We start from the raw sequence: 18,347 nt of genomic DNA on the forward strand, positions 1-18,347 counted from the left end.
AAAAACAATCTGTACTTTTCCCCCCTATTACAAACCCAATTGCTCACTCCTTACAAACTCCACAGGGTGTGGGGTACACACCACGCTCTGTGTTTAGAGAGTTACTGGAGAGCAGCTCAGTCCAACTGCACCCCCACCATCTCCCCTAGTCCTCCTGCACATGGTACAGTCCATTTAAAAGGCTGCATGTCATCTCAGTGTGTGCAGGGTCCTCTCTGAGAGCAGCTGCTCACAGCACATTCTCCTCTGCGGGAGCATTCACTTTCCCCTCCGCCTGCTGGGCTGCATCTTTTTCTCCCCTGCCTTTTTTTCTTTCTCTTCCTGCTCCCTTTGGTTTCTCTCTTCCCCTCTTTCTCCCGCGCTCACTCTCTCCTCTCGCACACACATGCTTTCTCTGACTCTGTAGTGCTTGGACGCATTCTTTATGCAGTAACAGGTAGACATCATCCCTGTACTGCCGGCTTTTTTTTTTTTATGTGCGAAGTACACTGTGAGAGAAAAAGCACAGGTGGAGTAGGAGAAGAAGAAGAAGAGGGTGATAAGAGGTGGCGGAGGAGGAAAGGGTCTTAACTTCACCTCCTGTAATGCTTCTCTTGACACCATGCTGCTCTGTGTGGATTTGGTCCTCAGGGGAAAATCCTTAAAATGATGGAAGACAACAAACAGCTGGCACAGAGGATTGATGGGGCCATCCAGTCTGCCAGCCAGGAAGTGACCAACCTGCGCTCCGAGCTCTCCGCCACCAGCCGTAGACTGGCAGAGCTGGGTGCCAGCAGCCCCCCTGGCTTGGAGAACCACCACCAACACAACCACCACGATGACAGCCTTCACTACCGGGGTGAGTGCCTGAATGTGTGCGCACTCACATGTAATCTCGTGCCTCTGTGTGTGTGAGAGAGCAAGAACAGGAACATGTGTGAGTGTTTTGAAATCAGCAGTGGGAAGTATTCTAAGAATGTGCAGCGGAGTGACTAATATCATCCCACCGTTCCTCCATTGACTTATTTTTCCCCATACTCAGCATGAGAAAAGTCAGCAGCTTGAAAGAAAAGAGAGAACGACTGAGTGTTGTTATTAAATGGCAGGGAGGGGTTGGGGTTAGAGAGCGTGGGCCAGAGTTGCTCAGGGTTTGGTTTCCCAGGCAGCAGCTGGGCTCCTCTGGGGCTGCACTCCCTCCAGCTCTGGCTCCTTCTCTGCACTCTCCCCGAGTCTATGAGGAGAAACTGTTGTGCTTCATGCCCAGAAACTGCATGCCAGCATCTCTGAAGGAGGGCGGTGACACCATGGCACTGCCACTTAGCTGGGAAAAAGATGTAATGAATGACGAACGAGAAGTTAAAGAGAAGTTTTCATGGGACTGCTCATTGAGGCTTCCTGCTCTTAAAATAGTTCCTCTTGGCTTCGTGTTACACTTATTGATATCTCTCGTGTTGCTTAAAGTAATAACTTGGCTAAAGTGCTGTTTTATATCTAGTTATTCCATGACTAATGATGTCTGACAGGAAATTTTTATCTAGTGTGAGACTGTGTTCTGGGTCTAATTAAGCCTCGTTACGACGTATTCGAGTTAGTTACTTTTATATCGCCGACATCTTGGATTCATTAATGATCATCTTTATGGAGTTTGACAGGAACAAGAATAAAAGGGGAATTTTTGTTTTCCTGTTGCCTTGAATGCATTAACAGAACAGCAAATACTTGTGTCAGCTATCCAGATAATTTGGTGAGAAACTTTCAAAAGTTTCCAAACTTAACAAATAATATTTTACATTCACTGCATGCACAGAAAATTTGGCTTGCTGAAAAAGAGAGCAACAGAAAAAAAAAGACCTTTCACCTTTTGGTGTTTCTGTTCTGCATTCGAATTGAATGCATCTGGGAGCCTGTATGTTTTTGAGATCTTATCATACCCAGCCACAGTGGCTATTAAATGCACTTTAAAAGATATACAAGAGACTACCCAAGTAGGAAAAGGTCTAATGAATGAAGAGAAGATATAAGTTACAAAGGACTAAAAGGTTTTGCTAATACTTGTGTTACAAATCCCACAACTTAATGGAAGCGAAACCATTATAGTCATTCATTGTGGGCATGCTGTAAAAGAAGAAGTACACACTGAGAAAATGGTAATAATAAGCTGACAGTTATTAGAGAAAAATACAACTGCAGTTGTTACTGCTGCTCCTTTTTCTCCAATGCAAACAATTTATAACAAAAAACTCCATTTTCATTAAAAGAAATGTTACAATATGCAAATTAGAGAACATAACAGAGATTATTCAGCCAGCTGATTTAGCCCTCAGCTGCTGCCTAATAGATATATTTTTCAATCCACCCGGTACACAGAGAGTGTAAAAGAAAAAAAAATATGAACAAAGCACTTTATTATTCAGAAAACATGTTTAAAAGTGAGTTTTTTGCATTGCCAGCTACAGTTGGTAAGATTTTCTTGACCTGTAAGTCTTATGCGTTGAGCACAGCATCAGGTGCAGGGACTACATGGGAGATTCTCCTCTTTTCTTCGAAATTCAGCCGATGCTGGAGCGTGATGGTTCAACTACCAATGGGAAAATGATATAAGATCCAAACAGATTAATCTGAGTAACAGATTAATGCTTATCAGATGGCCAAACCACGAGCAGCAGAGTGGCTTCACAAATCCTGAAAAGTACTATGGCGCAGTCATTGAATCTATTCTTGTCATGGCTTGAAGTATTATATATGCTGCATTTATAGTTTGTTTGTTTGTTTGTTTTTTGTGATAAATGTCAGTTCAAGCCCAGTCTGAGTGTTTCATCTGTGTGGCTGCTGCAGTGAGTTATACATGTTGTGTTCATTCAGCTTGCTGTTCTGACTCCCTCTCAATGTTAACAGGCAGCCTGACATTCCCACATTCCTGAATGTCAGGGTGGTGATGTCATACTTCCTGTTCCCAGAGGCCAGGCTCGCAGTCAGATGACTGATTAAACTAAACACACCCACACTGAGAACCGCTTGGCTTAAACATGTTTTTGTAAGTTCTTAAGTTTAGGCGTTTTGGGGTGTGATGAGCCAGCACCATCGTCCAGTGGCTTAGTGAGATTAAATGTTCTTTAGGTGTGTATCCCTCTCCAGGCCAGGCTGTTCGCTTGCCCGTTTGTTGGCCATGCCCTGTGCAGGATCAAAGCAGAGTTTTTTGTGTGTGTGTGTTTTTTTTTTTAATATGCATGAGCTGACTTCCTGTAAATATATTACACTGTGCCAAATGTCAGAATTTCTGCTGTGTTTCAACTCCCTGTGGAGCTACAACAGCATCTCTGACAGACATCCAATAAGCCCATAAACACAGCACTTCAGCTGTTCCTGATGGCCTTGGAGTCCATTGTGGAGTCCTTCTAACTGAGCTAACCACAAGGAGCAAAGCATTAAATGAACCAAAACTTTCAGTCTGTTCACAGAGATCCAGGATTAACTTGGTTATTTGCTTTTGCTAATAAACATTTTGTATAATTTTTACACTTACCCTCTTTAGAAGATTTTCTTTATTTACCGGCATTTAAGAGTACAGTATAAGCATTCAACGGAAAGGTCTATGACTGGCTATTAGACATGACCTTTATTATTCTGTTCAGGCTGCTGACATTAATGTATTCATTGCCAGGACAATGAAACCCTATTGAGCCTCTCTCTTGATAGACCCAGTTGATGTCAAGACCTTGTTTAACGTCCCTAAACAATCAACTGCATTGCTGCTGTATTTGTGTTCCACTGAGCTGTTTGGAAAAAATACATATTCATCTTCCTCTCAGTTTGTCTCAGGGACCAGAAGCGCTATGAAAATATCCTGTCCTCTAAAATCAATGTTAGGTAACCCTTATGGGGTTTTACATTATTTATATAAGCGCCTTGCTGTCAGTGGGTGAGAAAGTGCACATCGTGGACTCATGAGAATCTGCCAATTGCAATTCATAAGTCTGTAAAACACAACCATAAGGCAGCTGTTAGTGAGTCGTACAGCTCGGAGAGTATGGATGACCTTTGGCTGCTTTAACGAGCAGAGGACAATAACACAAAGGGAGAGAGCACTGATGTGGGTATTGTCTATCAGTTGTCATTTGTCCTTGAGTATCACAGTTTGTCATTGTGGAAAGAGAATAGTTAGGACAATGCTTTTACAAAGTGAGTTATTTCAGACATTCACGGTGATGAAGGTGATGAAGGTGATGAACGTTATGAAGGTTATGAAGCATTAAATGAACAAACAGAACATTTGATGACTTTCAGTTTGAACATTTCAAGGTTTTTGGGGAGGACGATGTTGCGTTTTAAAGACCTGACTCGCTGACACAAAATTAAACACACAAGGTAAGAGGTCAACAGCAACGAAAATGGAGTTAAATTAGACCTTTCAGTGAGAAAAATTCAGAGCTTGTAGAAAAGCTTAAAATTCTACTGCCAACAGCAAGTGGAAGCTAAGCGAGACCTAATGAACCGTTTGGCAGTTTAAATAAGTTAACCTTCGAATTTATGATCAATTTGGGGTGAATGTGGTAACTATTAAGGAGCTCTGAATTTGTTACTGCTCCGGTCCTTGCACTTTGTTCAGGTTTGCTGCTCCAGTGGCATAGTATAAAAACAACCCACCACACAAAAGGCAAAATTGATTTTTATAAATACTTGAAGATAAATGTTGTTGTAGTAATAAGAGTGATAAACAACTTCCTTCCTGTTTGAAATAGGCCGTCAGTTCTAAATACATATTCCTTTTTCTATGTGCGCCTTCTGCCTTAATTCTTCATGGCACAAATTCAACAAGGTGCTTGAAAAGTTCCTCAAAGATTTTCGTCCATGATGGCATCAGAGCATCACACAGTTGCTGCAGATTTGTTGGATGCACATCTATCATGTTAATCTCCCCTGAACCATGTATACAAGGCACAATGGATTCAGGCTTTCATGTTGTTAACGCCAAATTCTGACCCTGAAATCTGAATGTTGCAGCAGAAATGAGGCTCAACAGACCAGGAAACATTTTTCCACTCGTCTATTGTCCAATCCTGGTCAGGCCTTAATTAATTGTACCCTCGGGTTCTTGTTCTTAGCTGGCAGGAGTGTCACCCAGTTTGGTCTTTTGCTGCTGTTTCAAGGTTGAATGTGATGTAGATTTAGACATGTTCCTCTGCATACACTGGTATCAACAAGACATTTTCACCTAGAGAACTGCAGCACACTAGATATTTTCCCTTTTCAGACCATTCCCTGTAAAAACTTAAGAGATGGTCATGTGGGAAAATGCAGTAGATTAGCAATTTCTGAAACCAGCTTGTCTAAACAGGTGTACCCAATAAAGTGCTGAGTGAGTGTAGTTAAAAGTAAACTTTAAATACTAATACTTTCAGAATCAGATAGTCTTCCATCTTAGCATTTCTAATAAAGCTCCCATGCTGCATACCAAAATAATGTATTCTGAGATTGAGGAGAGTGGCAGTACAACTTTACACAGTGTACTGCAAGGCATGCATGCTGATTAAGTATTCACTAAAAGACCCCGCGATTATCTTTTCTCCAAAGAGGAGGAGCTGAACTGGCTCTAATGCTTTCTGCTGCAGAGTAATTGTAGAAAAGAATCCTCTCCCCATCTGGCCTGAGTTTGTTAGACGCCTAGGTCTCTCATTACTTCATCCAGCAGAAGAGCGGGGCTGGGAACACAGTGCCAAACTACAGCAGCAAAATCCCATTCACCCCAGCTATTTCCCTGTAATGCTCTCTGGACCACCCGCCTTCCTGTTTGCTGTCTGCATCAGAGCAAGTATGCAATGCAATGTAAGCTTCCCCCTGTATTTACCACCACGCGAACACCCCCCAGCCCTTTCTTTATTCCCTGCCTACGCTCCCTCAGCCACACCCCGCCTGTGGTCAATGCAGTGTGAGAGAAACTGTGTCCAAACAATAGCCCCGGAGAAGCAGCCCGTCACTTCCCTAACATTTGCCCTCTCTCCTACTCTGCCACACAAGTCTTCCTACAATAAAAGAAGTAATCGTGGAATAGAAGGGACTCCAACAGCAGGTGGAAACAGCAGCATTAGCGGGTGGTTCTGCTGTTAGTTAGAGATGCAGACAACAGTGATGCTGTCGGGCACAGAGGCACTGTTTTAACACTGCAGCAAGAGCTCCTCTTACTATCCTCCTCTTAAATGCTGGTAAACTGATTATCTTCAAATTAAGATTTTTTTTACTTAGTTGTAGATTCATGCATGATCCAAAACTTCAACACATAATAAATAGCTGGAAAAACTAAGAAATGAAACCTGTTAGTGTGCAAAACAACCTGGAACAAGGTCATAGAAAGGCAATCAAATGTGAAACCAGAACTTAAAGTCTTTACAGTGTTTGCAGTTTAGTTATTTTATAATTAAGGTCCTGTTTGCATTCAGTGTTTATTTTGTTTTCAAATACATTTGAGTGTCTGTGCTTAACAACTGAATAGAGCTTAGAAGTACTTACTGGAACTGGCGGACTTTGTTCTATGGAGGTAATGGCTTTAAATAAATAATGACTCTGTGGTTATTTGTTTTGCTTTGTAATGGAATGCAAGCCCCAGTAATGAACTGACAGAGCAGTGCAGACTGTCAGTGGGAACAGAAGCCTGGTGGACTTTTGCTTGTGCAAGAGTTTCCACTTTGGAATTTAGCTACGCAGAGAGTAGGAAGGAGAGATGGGCGCCACATATCCACTTTCATCTCCATAAGGGGCTTGGATTGTTTCAGTTTCTTTGAAATCTTACTTAGTGTGTGGTTCACCAGGCGAACATTACCTATTTCACATTGCAGTGTTTGTAAAAAGGTCAGAGGTGGCAGATGACAGCTGACCTCAACATGTCTTATGGGTCTAGTAGCAAAGGTGACAGAACTGCTGCCCCCGGACACCAGCTGGTGATGTCGTTCCTTCGCTGTGGGGCGCCAGATGGCCGCAGCGCTGTCACCGTGCGGCCCATGTTGTGTAAACTGCCACCTTGAAGCGAATGAGCCTGCAAAAAGGCGGGCAGAGAAGTCTACAGGCAGTGAGGCAGTGGAGCAGAGCCCGAAAAGGGAACTGCAAAAAAAAAAAAAGCCAACTCTCAGAGAGGGTACATCTCAAACAGACATTCCTCAGCACTTAAATTTTCCAGGCCAGCTTTATCTGAATGAAACTTCACATAGCAAGTCAGTGAAAGCCATTTCAAGGAGAACTGAGGAGTACTTTAACCATGACACGAAGCACTGAATTGCTTTCTGGTGTGACACTCTGCCTCTGAGAAGATATTATTCCTGTCAGTGAGACTGATATGTCTCCATATGCTAATTATATCCATGAAGGCTAAAGTGCTTATTTAACTGATTCTTTTCCACAAGTTCCAAACAGTCTTTTTTTCCCAGATGATTTTTTTTAAAGGAAAATGGCATTTTAATATAGATTTCCTGTCTTATGTCACGGTTCAGGTTAGGAGCACGTTGTGAATGTGGCTTTTATTAGCAGGGGAGTCGGGAGAGAGGGACTGACTAATGAGGATATTCCTCAATGTTATCATTGGTACTTTCCTGCCAGTTTCCCTCACATGGGGCCCCCTCATCATAAAAGTACTTTGCAGAGTTTTCATCCAGAAAGGAAACTGCTGAAAATGAGAACTCTGCATAACTTCAGTGACTATCTTGTGTTTATCACCATCACATGTCAGGGGAGGGAATTAAGTATTACTTCCTGGTTGTGTTTTATGGGCCTTGTAGATGCTCCATCTGTACCATGTGCATCTGGAGAGGATCAGAGATGGGGAAACCTGCAGCAAGCAGTTCTCTTAAGAGGATTTCCTTAAATCTGTTCTAGGTAGAAGAAGACAGAGTATCTGGAGGAAGGATGAGGCTTGAAAATCGGTACAGGTGTTTGACCGAAGCCTGGCATAGGGGACTTTGAGGGTGTGCATCTCCATTAATGACACGCTGAGCCAATGATTGAAAGAGATTCACTGAACTTCATACAAAAAAAAGGGAAAAGAGCTCAGACAGACTGATGATTCTCCCAAGTGCGGTGTTTCAAAACTGTTGTGGCCGCCTCACAACAGGAGGCACAGATAATGATCAGGCTTAAAGAACCCAGCTCCTCTGCCTCCTCCGTGCCTCCACTCTGCACATCTAGCCTTTCGTTTTCACCTTAAATCATTCAAATCCCTGGCGAGTCCAAACTTCAAACAATTGAAACTCTCAGAAAGAAAGAAAGAAAGATGCAGACAGCAAGAGACGAGTAAAGCCTGGTTGCTTCCACAACAGTCTCAGCTCATCCTATTAAAATGCCTCATTGCTTTAGCAGCGGAGACTTTTTATTGCTGCTGGTACATATTGTTGCCTTGGTTGCAGTTTAAATCCATTCCCAGAAGAGAATGGACTTGGCATGGAGGAAAATAAGTTGTGAGGAAGTGCAGACCCCCTCCCTTCTCATATCCAGAGGATGCAAAGCGTGACATTCCAGCAGAGCAGAGGATAAGCAGAACACTTTTCTGCTTCTCCGAATCATCTGCTTCATGCAGGCCTCTGACAAGATTGATGAGCTGAAGACATCCTGAACATCGGGACAATGCTGAGCGCTGTTAAACACCCACAGGATCCATAAATGGCAATGCAAAGGATGTGTACGTCTTCAACTCATGTCATTATCGCGTCTCTTGTGTAAACATGAAATTATATGAGGAGTTTAAAATCAAACTTTTACATGAATCCTTTATTATTCTAAATTTGTAATGCAGGAGTTTCTCAAGTCAGCTGCAAAAGTATTCCATAAAGCTGTGTTTGGATTATAGCTCAAATAATTAGGCAGTTCACTGAGCAGCAACTGAAAATTAATGATAAGCAATTTGATTTTCTTTAGTTTTTTCCACTTTGTAGCATTTCTGAATATAAATGTTTACCTGTTTTCTTCTTCTTGCATGATAGCTTACCTGAAAATGGACAAAGCCATCATTTAAATAGAATAATTAGGACTTTAAAAAGTGTGAGGAGCATTTCCAGTTGTTTCCTTACATTTAAGTAATAATATCCTAATAATGATTTCATTGTGAAATCAGTTGTGGTATGCGGTTTACCAAGCTAGGTACAGTATGTGCTAGTTTGAAGCCTTCTTCATGTGAGAGCTTCCTGATTTCTTTCTTGTTTTTGCATCCTTGTCAGAGTCTTAAAGCTGGTTGTACAGTCCAGCATGTGTTTCCATCAGAGTACACGATTCTGGTCAGACAGAGTCGGGAGAAGTCTCCCGTGCAGTCCTCCGAGGTCTCGACTGGTAGTTGCTGGAAGCAGATCACATAAACGCCTGCTGAATGTTGACTGTTGGACCAATTGGCCGGAATAGAGGACAAGCTGAGTTCAAGAGGAATGGGATAAAAAAACAAACTTCAAAGATCAAAAAATAAAACATGAAATGCAGACACAGCAGCTGTAGTGGACACTTTTCATAGTTTCTAACACTTGGTCTCACTTCACCATCAGATTTAACCATCAAAGGCACAAGCAGGAGTGGCCCACAGACCGGTGGTACCACATCTTTGGACACTGCCTCCATCTGGCAACAGAGCTCACTGAAAACAAAGGGGCATCCCTGGACTGGATCTCACAACCTCATCTAACAGTCATTTGTATTTACAATGACGGTTAAGGCACAGGAGGCTGCTGCAGTATTCTCCTGAATAATAGGTGTCACCACTCAGACATTATCACGTCAAACGTGCTGAAAAGGAGGAGAAGAAGTCAAAACCGGAAGCCAAGACTTTGTCAAGGGTTTGTTTCACAAACTCAAGTTTTCAAACAGCTAGAACATCTCCTTCTGTGTGTCAGTTTGTCTCTGAGCTTTGGGGTCCTTAGGGGACTAGTAAAGCGCTATACAAATACAGGCCATTTACATTTGTAGTTGGTGTACTGTAATACAGTGCAGACGCTTGCATTCACATCCAGTCACATCACTGGTACCCAAAGACCCTAACACAGTCGCTTTAGAGCCAGCGCTAATTAGGTTTGGGTGTAGAGTCCAGTGACAGGACCGAATGTAAGAGATTACAGATCCTGTTGCATATGTATTTCTAGGATTTCCTTTCTCAAGCCGCAAACTATAATGAGGACATAAAGTCCACACACAAATGACACACAGTTCACTGATAATTGTACAGATTTTTCATGCCAACAAAAAGCATGTCTTTGTTTTGTAAATCACTCATAAAACTCACCACATCTTTTGGGATTTCTTTCACATGCAATTCTGCCACGATTTAGTCACAAAAAAAACTCATAAAAGCAAAAACTTGTTAGCATAGTCAGAGTTTTGTGCATGTAGTAGTTGTAATTTGCGTTCTGTGTTGCATCTACACACCTTTTCTCCCAGGCTACAACAGATGGCTCACACTGCAGCACACCTCGCTGTTTAGTTTCTACGGGGAATCCACTGAGCGCCGCTGCTCAGGTTGTTTCCAATTACTCTAAAATGAATAAGTTCTGTCTTTGAATGTATCATTAGGGAAAACACTGATTTCACAAATGAGATTACACACGTCTGACAAAGCCTGGCGTTCGAGTTTGAAAGAAACTTTTACTGCTTCTCTTTCTGGAGGAACACTGCTCTTTTTGAATCTGTCTTCCAGTCCTCATAATCACACTTTGTTTTTACTTTATATTCCTTTACTTTCACTTATTTGTAGTAAACATTTCTTAGTTGTGCCGTTTAATTGGACAAATTCTCTTTGAAGGTTTAAAAAAATATATCTGTAGGGAGTTATTACAAAGCAACAAACGTTACATGTTTCTGTTGATGCATCACCATCATCATCATATCTCCAGGCCCCCTGAAATGTTGATATCAGGCATGTAAGTGGGCTCCATCCCTGAATTATTTTTGGTTTGCAGCCTGAAGGCATTAGTGTTGAAAGCATGCCTCTATGTTTTCTCCTGCTGAGGAGGTCCTACACAAATATTTATCAGTCAATTACCGTAGCCCGTGTTCCCAGGCACATAGAAAAACAAAACAGTGTGCCTCTGTTGCCAGGCGTGTTTATATGCATTCCTGCAAATCTGATTATTGTTTGAAATAAGTGTCTTGCTAAATTTGACCTTAAACCATATGTGCTCCATCAATATTCCCGGAGACAGTGCACTTCTTCTCTTGCAGCTTATTGTTAGAAGCAAAGAGGCATCTTTATCACAAGACCTTTAAAAGTTACACAGACCTGGCAAGCAGTCAGATCAATTGTCAAAGAGATTGAAAAATAGATGCTTTATAGAGAGAGAAAGCAAACTCAATTTTCCACATAAAGGGATCAGAAATAACCACGTGGTAATCTCCTGTATGCATAGAATTACATTATTTACTCTTCAGATTAGGATACATCTGCATCTTTAATATAAACAAACCAAAATTAAGCCTGCTAATCTATTTCAGCTGATGGAATTATCATTCTCAATTGACTACAAAGCTTTACAAAGGCTACTCAGTGAAACTGCTGTGGGCCGTTTGATCCTAAATTATGCAAATTGCAGTGAAAATAGAAATTAAACAATCAGCAGTTTTTTTTTTAATTCTATTCAGCATTTCTTTCAAGCTTTGCCATATCTAGTCTCCATTTAGATTAATAGGGTAAACCAGAATTTAGAAAGCTGCATTAATGTTCTAATCAGGATATTGCTGACTTAGACTCATCATTGTATTGACATCATTTCAGGTTTCATGCATAGCAATAGGACAGTTTCTTCTATATGAGTTCAGGCTGCATGCACTCACATATTACAAACCGCTCACTTGGCGGTTTGTAATTTTTTCCTGTGATCGGACATTCTCAAGTTTGATATTTTTATTTAAAAGTTTTGTTTTTTTATTTAAATACGTGCCTGGTGTATATTTACTGTGTTTATTTTTCAGGTTGTTTCCTGTTTGTTGCGCTCATGGTGGCTCAGTAGTTAGCATAGTTCCTTCATAGCATATCTGTTCTGAATTAGCCAATAAATCAGTGTGTATACACTCACCAGCCACTTCAAGAGGTTCATCTTGTTAGTACCAGGTTGGACCCCCTTTTGTCTTCAGAACTGCCTTAATTCTTCTTCTAATTTTGGTCCATGTCGACATGATAGCATCACATAGTTGCTCCAGATTTGTTAGCTGCACATCCATGATGTGACTTTAGCAGTCTGAACTGTTGATGCAAGACAGGATCTATCTGTCTACAGCGAAGTCCAAGACTCATTAATCCAGGCAGCATTCTTCCAATCTTCTATTTTCCAATTTTGTTGTGTCTTTGCTGACCTTAGCCTCAAGTTCCTATTTTTAGCCGACAAGAGCGGCACATGGTGTGGTCTTGTGCTGCTGTAGGCCATCTCTTTCAAGTTTTCACTGTGTTATGCATTCAGAGATGCTCTTCTGCATACCTTGATTGCACTGATGAATTACTGTTGCCCCTCTCACTGTCGTCTGACCATTCTCCTCTAGCATCAGAAAGATATTTTTACCAAGAGAACTCCTGCTCACTGGATAGTTTCTTTCTGATCAGTCTCTATGAGCCCTAGAGATGGTTGTGTGGGAAACTAAAGGAGATCAGCATTTACAGAAATCCATGTAGCATCCACAACCATGGCATGTTCAGTGATTGGATGATCGGATATTTGCATTAACAAGCTGAACCATTCACTTCTCGCTGGTTACATCCTCTTGTTTATTTTTTTTCCATTCAAGGTTACCATACTACTCATTTTTTGCCTGTTCTTTTTTGTTTGTTTTTTTGTTTCCTTATGTTCCCATTGATGTCTTTGAGTGTGACTTTTTGGACCATTTTTTCAGTTTGTCTCATCCCAGCGCCTCGCTCGAATTGTTTGTTTTTGCTTACTCCAAGTGTATGACCTCTGCCTGGATTAAAGAAATGGATTTTGGATTTCCGCTCTGCCTCCTGTGTCCAACGTTTAGGTCCTCCTCTTTCTGAAACCCTTACACAAAACAAATCAAGGGCAGCATAGTAACCAACTGATCCTGTACTTCCAAACAAAGTATTATAAGCACCAATCAAGAGAGTCTCACAACTCATGCCAAAGTCCCCATTTGCCAGCGTTCCCAGGCATGCCAGTTTACCCCTGCAACCGTTTCTTTCAAGCTTTCAGTTTTAATGCCTTCCTTATAAAAGTCTCTAAGCCCACGCAAAGATAACCCCATTGAGGAGATTTTCTCTGACTTTAACCAAGTTCTGTTTTTTAAGCCTGAGTAATACTCTTTATGACTAGTCATTTCACTGAGACACGCTAAATCTTAAGATTGCTTCTTTAAGCATCGTTGGACTTCAACTATTCTGTCTTCTGTCATCTGGTGCTATTACCGCACCCACTCTCTGGTACTGGCCCTCTCATGTTGAGGATGGCAACGTCAACAAATGGACATATGTGATGGAGTTTTCTGCTCTGGCCACGAAACAACGAGTTCTATTCAGCGTGGCCACCATCACTTGAAGTGAAGTGGGGTTTAAAACCGCAGCAAGAGACTCAGCTACTCTCTCTGTCCGGGAATGTGCTCCTAAACCTCCAAGTATGCCACTGTTCCATCCATTCTGTAAGCCCTCCCTACTTCCAACTAATATCCAGCGAGAACAAAACACAGTCATTTTATTTTACAGCATTAAACAGTCAGTCAGAAGGGACCTACCATACCTGTATGTTTTACTGTTTTAAATGAGTCACATTTTCCTGTGGGTCTAGTTGAGGTCGTTGGGCTAGAAGGGGTTGTTTTTGTTTTGTTTTGTTTTTCATGGGTATTATGTGGCAGCTAAGACAGGTTCTATTACTTTCGCTTTATGAGGTTAATGCGTGCCACAGGGCCGCACAACATCCACTGCTTTGTCAAAAGACTGGACTGAAGCAGAGGAGCTGGGATGTGTATAATTTATTGTCCACCGTGAGGTCCTGAAACTACAGGCAGAAAACAAGAGATAAGGAGAGACAAGGCAATAGAGAGGAGAGGAGAGGAGAGGAGAGGAGAGGAGAGGTAGTTTCAGGCTTAGCTCCATTATTAGATCCTGTGTGCTGCCGAATTGATTTTGAGGTCAGTCCATAAAGCACACTGCCTCAGCACTGTACTAACAGTGGCATCATTATGGCATTATTAGTGCAGAGCGGGAGGACTCACAGGGCTGTGGGAGTAATTTACAGGTGTGTTAAACATGACTGCTGTTCCAGAAAGAGAGAAAAGAGCCCAGACCATTTCTGTCACACTGCTGTTAGCTAATTACATTCAGGGGGTACCTGAACAACATTTTCATTTTCAGCATGAAACTCTTGCTTTGATGTCACATGAGCCGCTACCTGAGAACTATACGCATCCTGCTAAAATGACCTGATAACTACAGTAAGTCAGGTAGTGCTCAGGTAGAGCAGGAAAGCTCTATACAAGAGCCAGTCCATTTACCGTTTATTTAGCATTGTACCATAGGGAAATGAATTGCTTAGAAAAAGTAAGTCACAAAATAATTTGTTTTGTAGAGTTTTCTGTGTGTAAGGCTGTAATGAGCTGACCTGTGCTGCTGCTTCGACATTCACTGAGCTTTGAGGATTTAGCTGAATTCAATAAGATGTAAGCAGATGTTTAATGAGCTGCATGGTTGACTTCCAACCCCTAGACACCATAAAGCTAGTACCGTATAAAAGCTACAATTCAGTGAGTGAATCTAATCAGCCTGTATGCTCTGTAACCTTACATTGCAGCCAGTGCAGCGTCACTAAACTGGAAAGTGCTGAGTACAATTTCACGCAGCATCTAAATAACACAAAAAAGTGTACTTTTGTTAGTTTTGCAAGACACTTCACAAAAACATAATTCAGCAACAAATCATGCATTGATCCAACATTCATTTAAAAACCATACAATGAATGAGGACATTCCATGTAAGCTTTGAAGTTTCCAGTTTATAAAATGTCACTTGCTGAGCAATCCTTCTCTTTAAAAATAGTCTAATCTTCCTTTTCTTGTCTCATTTCTTACATCTTTCTCCATTTTTCAGTGTTGCACATTGCATTGGGAAATGCAGCAACTTTGCATTAGCTATCACACAAATTTTGTTATTTTATTCTTGTTCCTCTTCCGTAGCTCTAGCTAGATGCGTAGGTACGACTTTATTTACATCTGCACCATGATCGTATCACAGAGATGAGAAGTAAAGAGGGAATGTGTTGAAGGTGTAAGCAGATCATAGGATGTCATTATTATTCTCATAGTGAGAAAGTATCTCCATGCTGTCACTGGAAGCACTGTCAGGTTATAGCACATGAAAAATTCAATCATCCAATAGTAGCCTGCCTATCAGATTTAATTGCTCATTAACTGAAGGTACTGGAACGCCATTGGAGATCTTTCTGGAACACTTTAACCCCTAATTGAAGCCATTTCTGATTAGGCTTTGGTGAATAGTAGATGGATAGCACTGAAAGGCCAGATTAATTTCTGTTGTCCTGTTTCAGGTTGCTGCTGAATTTATTTCCCTATTTATAAACTACATGACTTTTAGATACTCTTTATTTGCTGGTAGTTTTTTAGGGTCGCCACTTGCCCAGGTTCCACAAATGTTTAAAGGACATACTGCGCACTATGCAGAGATATGACAAGTGTTTTGGCTAATAGGTCATTGGTAGTCACCATGTGCATGCAAAAATACTACTTTGGTTCTTTGCTAAGGTTTCTGTTATTTGTAGACACAACACATCCATCCTTTTTTGTGTTAAGTGGCTTAACAACGTAATTTTAAAAATCCTCTAGAAATGGTCAGGTACAAGGACTGGACTGAAAACGAGTGAAAATGTAATTACAATGTAACAAAAAAAACCTTTTAATAACCTCCAAGAAGCTTGGACAACTTTTACTCAAGACCAGTTTTTAAAAATTGCAACAATGTCTGGAAGCAGAATATAAGGAAATGGTGGGTGACCTGAGATATCCGTCTCTGTTAGTTTCAAAAAGCTGTAGGATAGCAAAGGGTTTAAACATCTGTAACATGTTCGTGTTACAAGTAGAGTAAGATAAATGAGATAAATAGTGCATATAAACAGAAAAAAAAATGTCTGAACACCCCAAACAACATAACCAATGAGGCTTGCTGGCTGCTCCATGTGGACTCAATTAGAGGTCCTGATATTCACTATTCAGCTCAAGTGACCGTTAATTCCTGTTAAATCGATGCAACTTTTTCCTATTAGTCGCATTTTGACCTTTCAACAAGTTAACACAAGCCCAGTAGGGATTTAAGTGATTTCTATTCACACTGTGCCGCCTTTATAAATAAATGAAAAGCTAACTGTGAGCAGGAGACCTGTACTGTAATTATTAAGGCCGGTTTCATTTTAATAGACTTACAGTGGGATGTAATGCTGATTATGGTTCTTTTTTTTAAAACGGAAATGATCATAAGGTGTTCTTGTGAAAATAGTTTCTGCTGCCCGAAGCTGTTGTGGTGAAATAGTCTCTTTCTGTTTCCCAGCACCATTAATGTCGTATGGGGAATTCCAACCATCCCAGAGCTGAGTCAAAATGCACTTCAAAATTACCGCTCCTTTCTTAAAAGTTTATGGTTAGATGGCTTGCGCAATGTTTTGCAAGAGGGAATGTGGGAATTTGGGTTGTTCCAAATATGTCATCCATCTCACATGAATAAACTGTTTGGACAGAAAAAGCAAGTCCGTATAAACACATGTAATGTCTGTGACAAGACTTCAGCCCATTGCACTGCAACTTCTGAGTACTTTGTTTCATTGTTCAGTGCCAGCAACAGAGGGAAGTTGTCGAGAAGCAAGTATTTTGTCAGTGTTGTGATTTCATGTAAGTTTTGATGTCTGTGCATTGCTTTGTTTTGTTTTTGGCACTGCCGTCCATTTCCAAATTTCTAATTCTCACGAGTTTCACAAGCATATTCCTCTTGAATTCTTCTTGTCTACGTGCTGACTATAGCTTAAGCTGTAACATATGTCCAAACTGATTTATAATTGTTTACAGGCACAGATGCTATTCTACATAGGTCTGCTGATGGAAGAATATTTTGGGCTGCTGTCACTGTTTTCTTGCTGTGAGAGAGAGAAAGAGAGGGAGACAAACAGAAATTATGAAACAGACAAGATGACATAAAGGGGTAAAACTTTGAGGCTTTCAACAGACCAGTGAACTGCAATCTGAAGAGCAGCAGAGCACTGTGAGAGACAGGTAATGACTGTGTGGTAATACACCTCCAGACCTTAATTGGTTTGAATGAGCAGCTGGAGAGGCTCTTCCACCGGGCTGTGAATGAGCAGACTGTCAGGTGACAAGCCGTGGAGGGAGAACTAATTGTCACTTTCCTCCAGACACGCTCCTGTCTTTCCTCGTGTAGCTGACAGAAACCCTAGGAGGCAAGGTTGGCTGAGTGTGTTTTTATGAACATGAAATCTTGTTGTATAGATCTCTGTTTGATTCCTTTAAAAGTGTGGTCACATTCTGGAGCGAAACTTCAAATTACAATAGTTAACTTTTATTTTTTCCATTTTTAAATTATCATTGCAACGTCTGTGGCTGTTTGAATAAAGCAGTAGTTACAGACAAACCAAACCAACAGTGTTTAGATTAGCTGCTTATCAACCTCACTGTCACTGTGCAATTCTGTCTTCGGTATGAATTTTCAAAGAAAATGAATCCTTGATTTACGGCAAAGAAGGCGTGCGTTACATATTAAACAAATAAAACAGGAACAGAAAAGCACATCTGTTTCAGCAATGGGTAGCTACATATAGGTTTAAATATCTTTGTTATATATGATCGAACACATAATTTATAATACAGACAAGAAGTAGCAAATGTAATGCAATTGTTTAGAGAAATTAAAATAATGGTTAAAATGGAAATACTGAAAAAGTTTGTGCTTCCTCCCCCAGTGGCTTGTTGTTGGGATTTTCTCTGTATAGGATCTTTACCTTTACAATATAAAGCACCTTGAGGTGACTGCTGTTGTGATTTGGTGTTACATAAATAAAGATTAATTGAATTGGATGTAAGCACTAAAGAGCAGTTTCAAATGACAGTTTGTAGTAATGTGACATGTTTGAATGGATTGCAACATAAATTTAAAAAACAAGAGATGATCGAACTTTTTCGGTTGCTCGTAACAGTCTGTTTTTTGTTTTTTAATCCAAAGGATGTTTATGCTACCCTACAGTGCCAACAGTACACAACGTTAGCTAAAGATGCATGACTAATTTCCAGTGGAGCCTGATTAGTTTATCCATGGAGTGATATTAGCTTCTCAATGGTGTCAGCTGTTGTAATTACTGATAATTAAAAATGTTAAAAGTAAAGTGGAGGAACAGGAGAAACACCCT

At 40.8% G+C, this 18,347-nt stretch overlaps 1 protein-coding gene across 5 annotated transcripts in view; it reads left to right on the forward strand.

Moving 5' to 3' along the window:
* Window positions 1-207: 207 nt before the first annotated feature.
* Window positions 208-18,347, forward strand: part of kaznb (kazrin, periplakin interacting protein b) — a 73,251-nt gene continuing 55,111 nt past the window's right edge. For 2 of the 5 annotated variants that reach the window (XR_013972770.1, XM_080891422.1), the window contains exon 1: window positions 221-838. Coding sequence is in view for 4 of the 5 variants with exons in the window: in XM_080891422.1 (XP_080747548.1) it covers window positions 646-838 (193 nt within the window). In the remaining variant the exon portion in view is untranslated. Of the gene's footprint in view, window positions 839-18,347 lie in introns of all 5 variants that reach the window. The other 3 variants (XM_080891417.1, XM_080891416.1, XM_080891419.1) reach the window with 3 other exon arrangements.

This window comes from Rhamphochromis sp. 'chilingali', assembly GCF_963969265.1.
Source record: "Rhamphochromis sp. 'chilingali' genome assembly, chromosome: 9".
Classification (NCBI taxonomy): Eukaryota; Metazoa; Chordata; class Actinopteri; order Cichliformes; family Cichlidae; genus Rhamphochromis; species Rhamphochromis sp. 'chilingali'.